At 31.4% G+C, this 7901-nt stretch overlaps 1 protein-coding gene across 2 annotated transcripts; it reads left to right on the forward strand.

Moving 5' to 3' along the window:
- The first annotated feature begins 1178 nt into the window (after positions 1 to 1178).
- On the forward strand, positions 1179 to 7716 carry LOC124424509 (protein transport protein Sec24C). Of its 2 annotated transcripts, none has more exons than XM_046963667.1 (15): positions 1179 to 1326; positions 1526 to 3135; positions 3220 to 3336; positions 3407 to 3586; positions 3661 to 3856; positions 3940 to 4055; positions 4196 to 4606; positions 4685 to 4811; positions 4890 to 5050; positions 5120 to 5299; positions 5389 to 5590; positions 5753 to 5947; positions 6037 to 6228; positions 6343 to 6536; positions 6667 to 7716. In XM_046963667.1, the coding sequence occupies exons 2-15, from the start codon at positions 1579 to 1581 to the stop codon at positions 6808 to 6810; spliced, it is 3972 nt and encodes a 1323-aa protein (XP_046819623.1). In that variant the 5' UTR covers positions 1179 to 1326; positions 1526 to 1578; the 3' UTR covers positions 6811 to 7716. The 2 variants fall into 2 exon arrangements, with proteins under 2 accessions (XP_046819623.1, XP_046819622.1); XM_046963666.1 differs by having other exon boundaries at positions 1194 to 1385.
- Positions 7717 to 7901: the final 185 nt, after the last annotated feature.

Consider the following 7901-nt stretch of genomic DNA (forward strand, 5'->3'; position numbering starts at 1 on the left):
TTTAAAAATTTCGTCTTATAATCGATTTATAGTAAATGTGAACACTTTTTTGTTTTCTTTTTTTTTTTCTTTTTCATATTTCTTTTTTGTAATATATAAATAAATAAATATATATATATATATATATATATATAAATTGTCGTAGATTTATCATTCAAAATTAATACGACGTATAATATATTTTTTTTCTCGTCATATTCCGATATTTTCAAGATGCAACATTAAGGGACTTCGTAATGTATTACACAAAGATATCATAAATATATTTGCGTAATAAATTTTTAACATTGTTAGATGTTAATTACAGTGTCGATTTTTTCTAATGCATTCACGACGATTCGAGAAAATATTCAAAAATAAAAGTTTTAATGTGTGGGGAAATGCGATCAGTTTTCATCATCCATCTCCACCTATCAAATCTATCCTGACTGGTCATACGAAGTCAATATTTTGTTTGTCGATTATACGACAAATGAACGTTTTTATTAATAGCAAGACAAAGTCTAAATTAAACAATGTGATTGTCTTGTAATTACTCGATTAAATTTATTTTTTATTTAAATAAAGATAGAGAAAAAGAGAAAGAGAGAGAAAGAGAGCATCTTATCGAGAAGACCATTGTTTTTGTTTTTTCTACGTACGAGGACAACAACTTAAACGTCAAATCGACGTGATAAGTTTGTCAAATAATTAAATTAGAACAAAAGGAAATAGTTCTAACGATCAAGGTTAGATACTCATTGAGTCATCTTGTCACGAGGGATATAAAAATAAACGAATACGTTTGATAATAAAACAGTAACGATGTCGTCATTTTAAAACATTCCTTCAAATTTTGGATTATTCATTAAACTACAAAAAATTTATCTAGATTGAATAATGTTAAACGTAATTGAAATTTTAATGATTAGAAAAATCGTCAAGATAATAAGAGAAAAGTGTAATGTGTATGATTTTCAAATAGCGCGCCAAAAGGAGTTGCTAACTAATCAATCGTACAACGAGTCCGTTGACGTTAGTGTTACTATAAAAAATAATTACGAGCATATGTATAGAATAAGCGATTTACTATAAATATTTTAAATGAACAATAATTGATATTACGCATGATGTTCGATGCGACGAGTTTAATTGGTTAAAATCCGTTTGTATCGCCCCAATTTTTATTATGACGTGTCTGGTCAACGTGCCGCCAGGCGCATGCGCAGTGCCACCTTACGTGGCATCGGCAGCAGTTGCTCTTGCAGATGAGTGAATGTTCTTCGTTTAAGTGTAAACATTTGTGAAGATATTAAGTTTTGTTATGATTTAAATGCGTTTAATCACGTAAGTGGGCATTTAGAAACTTAAAACATTCGATAATACTCTCGTTCTTCTGATCGCTCGTAAGTAGGAGTTTCAGTAACGTAATGGCATGTTTCCCCCATTCGCTTTTTTTAGGTGTACAATATTTAATGCGAGTCATATTGAATTGTAATAGTATATATATGTGACATCTAAGTTATGTATGCCTTTGATGTCGCAGGTATTCGCAAGACGTAACTAACGTAACGTATAGGTTATATCGCAACGTGAGAAATGTCTGGACCATCCATTAAAGGGCAGCAGTATCCCCCCATGCCGGGACCACCAAATCCAGGACATCATTATTCTGAACCTCCTAATATAAATGCACCACCTTTATCTGGCCAACCAAACATGTTTCCACCACCATTGCCGAATCAACAAAATTTTGTCAAATCACCACCTTCGATGATGGGACAACAGAATTTTTCTGGTTTACAATCCTCTGGATATCAAATGCAATCTAATACTCAACCTCCAATGACAAATACGTCTGGACCACCCAAACATCCTATGTATTCTATTCCACCTACTAGCCATGGACAATTATCAAATTCTCCTGTTCCAAATCAACTTCCACAATATCCAAATCCCATATCACATAATAATCAAAATATGCTATCTAATCCTTCAGCTTCGATGCCACTCAATAGTCAAAATATAATGCCTAATACGGCAGCATCAATGCCACCTAGCAGTCAAAATTCAATGTCCAATGTTTTGCCTCATATGCCACCTAGTAGTCAAAGCCCAATATCTAATCTTCCAGGAAAAATGCCACCCAGTAGTCAAAATGTTATGTCAAATACGGCAGCACAAATGCCACCAAATAATCAAAGCTCTATGTCTAGTACATTGCCTCAAATTCCACCTGGTACTCAAAATATGATTTCTAATACCATGGCACAAATGCCACCAAATAATCAAAATTTGATAAACGCTTCGGCTCATATGCCACCTAATTCACAAAACATGTCTAATGCTACAGCTCAAATGCCACCTACTTCTCAGAACATGATGTCTAATACTGCTCCTCAAATTTCACCTAGTTCACAAAATTTTATGTCTAATTCTGGTGCTGAGATGCAACCCAGACCGCAGAACATGATGTCTAATACTGCTCCTCAAATGCCACCTACTTCACAAAATTTTATGTCTAATTCTGGTGCTGAAATGCAACCCAGACCACAGAGCATGATGTCTAATGCTGCTCCCCAAATGCCACCTACTTCACAAAATCTTATGTCTAATTCTGGAGCTGAAATGCAACCCAGATCACAAAGTATGATGCCTAATGCTGCAGGTCAAATGCCACCTAGACCGCAAAATATATCTAATACTTCGGCTCATATGCCACCTAACTCGCAAAATATGATGTCTAGTAACCTTTTGGCTCAGATGCCACCTAGCTCACAAAATATGTCTAATGCATCGGCTCAAATGCCACCTAGCTCACAGAGTATGATGTCTAACACTATGACACAAATGCCACCTAGCTCTCAAAATATAATGTCCAATGCTCCACCTCCAATGCCATCAAGTTCTCAGAACATGATGCCCAATCCTTTGACTCCAAACCAACCTCCTATGTATCCTGTAGAACAGAGTGGACAAAGTCATATACCACCTTTACCTGGTTACCCTTTATCTCAACCGGGACGACAATATCCTCCTGCTCCTCCAGTGTCTGGGCAAACCATGACAAATCCTGGTCTTAATCGTCCAATGCCTCCACCTATGACAAATTATCAACAAGGAGGTTATTCTCAACCAGGATATCACAATCAGATGGTAAACATTGATTACAATAGACTGTCAATATACTTTTATGTTCATAAACTTTCATTGTATACTTAACAAGTTATTTTTTGTCAGGATATGTATGGAAATCAAAGAAGTCCTTACTATAGTAGTCTATCTACAGAGAATTACCAGTCAGGCATGCAATCTCAACCAGCCAAACGTTTGGATCCTGAACAAATGCCCAGTCCAGTAAGATATTATCAACATTTTTCTGAACATTTCAAGCGAATATAATTTTAATAAATATTTAACTTTATAGATACAAGTTATGCAAGATGATCAATGTACAAAAGGTGGTGTGTTTGCTACAAATCAAATAGGATTAGTTCCACCATTGGTAACTACCAAGTTTGTAACACAGGATCAAGGAAATGCATCCCCTAGATATATTAGATCCACAATGTATACTGTTCCTACTACAGCAGATGTTTTAAAACAAGTAAATATAATTTGATTAAAAAAATATTTAAATATATCTATTATAGTATTATTAAAATAAATTTAATTTTATAGACTAGGGTTCCTTTTGCTTTAATATTAAATCCAATGGCATGTGCTGAAGAAGGAGAATATGAACCGCCAGTTGTAGATATGGGAGAAATTGGCCCAGTTCGTTGTGTACGTTGTAAAGCATATATGAGTCCATTTATGCAATTTATTGATGCTGGACGTAGATTTCAATGCATGTTTTGTAAAGCTACAACAGAAGGTAAAATGCATTGATAAAACTATTAAAAGAGACCATTCGATTATGTTAATAAAATCTAATAAATATTATTTTTCGAATATCAGTACCAGCAGAATATTTTCAACATTTGGATCATAGAGGTCAACGTATGGATCGTTATGAAAGACCAGAATTAATGTTGGGAACTTACGAATATATTGCTACGAAAGAATATTGCAGAGTAAGGAAAAAAAAGAAAAAAAAAAAATAAATAAATAAAAAAATAAAAAAATAATTGAATTTGAGATAAGCTTTTATTTTGTATTATTTTTGTGTTATTAATAATTATTGTCTTTTTTGCTTTTTGTTTTTTTTGTTTAGAACAATGTTTTCCCCAAACCACCTGCAATTATATTTGTCATTGACGTTTCGTACAACACAATTAAATCTGGTTTAGTAAATTTACTATGCGCGGAAATGAAATCCATAATAAAACACTTACCAGTTGACGTTGATCAAACAAAGTCAAATATGAAAGTGGGTTTCGTAACGTACAATAACACAGTACATTTTTACAATGTTAATCCTTGCCTTACTCAACCACAAATGATGGTTGTGGGTGATGTACAAGATGTATTTATGCCTCTCCTCGATGGATTCTTATGCGACATCAAAGAAAGCGAGACAGTTATCGATAGCCTGATGGCACAGATACCTGCGATGTTTGCAGATACACGTGAAACAGAAACTATTTTGGCTCCTGCTATACAAGCTGGACTTGAAGCATTAAAGGTATCTATTAAAGTATTTATTTATTTATTTTCTTTTTTCTTTTTTTTTTTTTAAATTTAATTTTATACCTTATTACAGGCTTCAGATTGCACAGGAAAATTAATAGTATTTCATTCGTCTTTGCCTATTGCCGAAGCTCCAGGAAAATTGAAAAATCGTGACGATCGCAAATTACTTGGTACTGATAAAGAAAAATCAGTGTTAGGTATGTGTATACGTATATAAATTCTCGTAATTAATTTTATAATAAAATATTAATGTTTTATATTTGTTTCTTTCATAGCTCCACAAAGTAACGTTTATAACAATTTAGGACAAGAATGTGTCGATGCAGGATGTAGCGTTGATCTTTTTATTTTTAACAATTCGTATGTGGATATTGCAACTATAGGTCAAATATGTCGGCTAACTGGAGGTGAAGTTTATAAATATACATACTTTCAAGTAAGTTACAGTTTATACAAAAAATCCAATTACAAATAACATTGCAAATAGCACTCACTTATGAATTAGGCTGATGTTGATGGTGACAGATTGGTATCGGATGTTATTACTAATATCAGTAGACCAATTGCATTCGATGCACGTATGCGTTTACGTACTTCTACCGGTGTTAGAGCAACAGATTTCTTTGGACATTTCTTTATGGCAAATACCACGGAAATGGAATTAGCTAGTATAGATTCTAATAAGGTAAGGATTAGAGGAAATAAATTGTTTATGATAAATTATGTATATGGATAATATTTTAATTTTTGAGTTTATTTCATTAAAATGTTTAGGCTGTTGCCGTTGAAATTAAACACGACGATAAATTGACGGAAGACGAAGGTGTATATATACAAGCTGCTTTATTGTATACCTCTTGCGGAGGAATTAGGCGATTACGTATTTTAAATCTCAGTTTGAAGACCTCTTCGCAAATGGCCGAGTTATATCGTACTTGCGATTTAGATGCTATTGTTAATTATTTCTCCAAACAATGTAAGAGTTTTAACGTTAACTTTAACTTGTAACTTTTCCGGATGAAAAAGAAAAAGAAAAAAAAAAGGAGGGGGAAGAGGAGGAGGAACCTTTCTATAGCGATTATTAATAATTTCGTTTGGTATGCATTTTTTTTTTTCTTTTTCTTTTTTCTTTTTTCAGGTGTGTTTAAATTAATCGAATCAACGCCAAGAGCCGTAAAAGATAACTTAATCATAAGATGTGCGAACATACTTGCGGCTTATAGGAAAAATTGCGCGTCTGCGTCGAACGCCGGTCAATTGATATTACCGGAATGTATGAAGTTGCTTCCGTTATATGTTAATTGCATATTGAAAAGCGATGCAATTACTGGTGGTAAGTTTATTTGAATTTTGTATTTTAAATGTATAATAAATAATTTTGTATGAATTGTCTTAATAAAGGGATAAAACATATAATTTCAGGCTCGGATATGACAATAGATGATAGATCATTTGTTATGCAAGCGGTTGCTACAATGCCTATTTCAACATCCATTGTTTATATGTATCCCAGATTACTTCCTTTACATGATGTTGATCCAGATAGCACAGATTTACCTCAGATGTTACGTTGTTCTATTGACAAATTTACAGAAGACGGAGCTTATTTACTTGGTACGTATAACAAACAAATTTTTTTTTATTTGACCTTTTTTTATATCTTGTTAAAATAATGTTTCTTTTTTTTTTTTTTTTTTTTCTTTCTTTTTTTTCTTTTCTTTTTTTCAGAAAACAGTGTGCATATGTTCTTATGGTTAGGTGTAGCACTTTCACCGCAATGGGTGAAAGCAGTCTTTGACGTACCTTCGGTAATTAAGGTCGATACTGATCGCACTACACTGCCAATATTAGATAATACATTAAATAAAAGAATAAGAGAAATTATTGATCAAGTAAGAACCGAGAGACATCGTTGCATGAGGGTGAGTTGACATTTAAAAAATATATTTTTTAATAAAATCTGTAAGATACATATTTTTTTTTATTTTCTTTTTATTCTTTTTTTTTTCTTTTCTCTTTTACTTATTACATTTACTGATTTAATTGTTATAGTTAACGATAGTAAGACAGAGGGAAAAGTTGGAAATGGTATTACGTCATTTCTTAATAGAGGACAGAGGAAACGATGGTAGTCCAAGTTACGTTGATTTCCTTTGCCATATGCACAAAGAAATACGAGAGATTCTTAAGCCGTAAATTGATTTTTTTTTTTTTTTTTTTTTGAAAAATGGATTGTATATGTTCTATTCGAAAACTTATATAGTTCCGCGTCCAACTGTGATTCTTGTCATAATATTTTTTTTGTGCCAAGGTCACGAAATAATTATGGGATTTGATGAAGAATTAGTGAGAAACGTGGTATTGTATAGGTGCAATCGTGTGTGTTATGAAAAAAAGAAAGAAAGAGAAAAAAAGTGCAAAGTGAAAAATTCATTAATAATATAAATATATATATATATATATATATATATATATATATATATATATATATATATATATATATACATATATTATATACATATACCTATAATACATATTGAGAAGTGAGCGGATGGACTTATATATATAAATATTAAAGAAAAAAAAAAAAAAAAAAGGAAAAAAAGGAAAAAAAAAGAAGAAGAGGAAGAAGGAAAAGAAAACCAATAAATACAATTAATCATTCCGCATCAAAAGCCAGATATTTGCGTAACGAAAAAGAGGAACACAGACACGCTCATATTCACACAGTGATTTATACATGAGAGCAACTGTAAACCTAAAACTTGTATTATTATCGCGATATAACACTTTTATTTTATCTAGCTCATTATTATATATCGTTATTAATATACTAAATTAAATATTAAAATGTATTAAATCATTATAAATTTATATTGAAATCATAATATTGATTTTTGTGCTCTTAATTGAATAATGCGCTTATGAGAAACAGGATGATTCATTAAGAGGTAAGAGATTGATTTTAATACGAAGTTGATATTTTTCAGAAATGGAAGAAAATGAATGATATCTTTTTTCATCTTCGCAGTTGTCTGTAAAGATGTTAATACAAAAATAAGTTAACACAAAAATAACGAAATAGATCCTCGTCTAATGCAATATTTAATATGTAATTGTTAATCTCTCCTTTCCCAATTGACATACATTTTAAATGTTCATGTATCTATTTAATTTAAAGATATTACATTTATCAATAGTGTTTTTTCTTTTTCTATTTTTTTTTCTTTCTTTTTTTTTTTTATTTTTTTTTTATTTTTTTTTATTTTTTAAATAGACATTTTCAA

The sequence above is a fragment of the Vespa crabro genome, chromosome 5, assembly GCF_910589235.1.
Source record: "Vespa crabro chromosome 5, iyVesCrab1.2, whole genome shotgun sequence".
Lineage (NCBI taxonomy): Eukaryota > Metazoa > Arthropoda > Insecta > Hymenoptera > Vespidae > Vespa > Vespa crabro.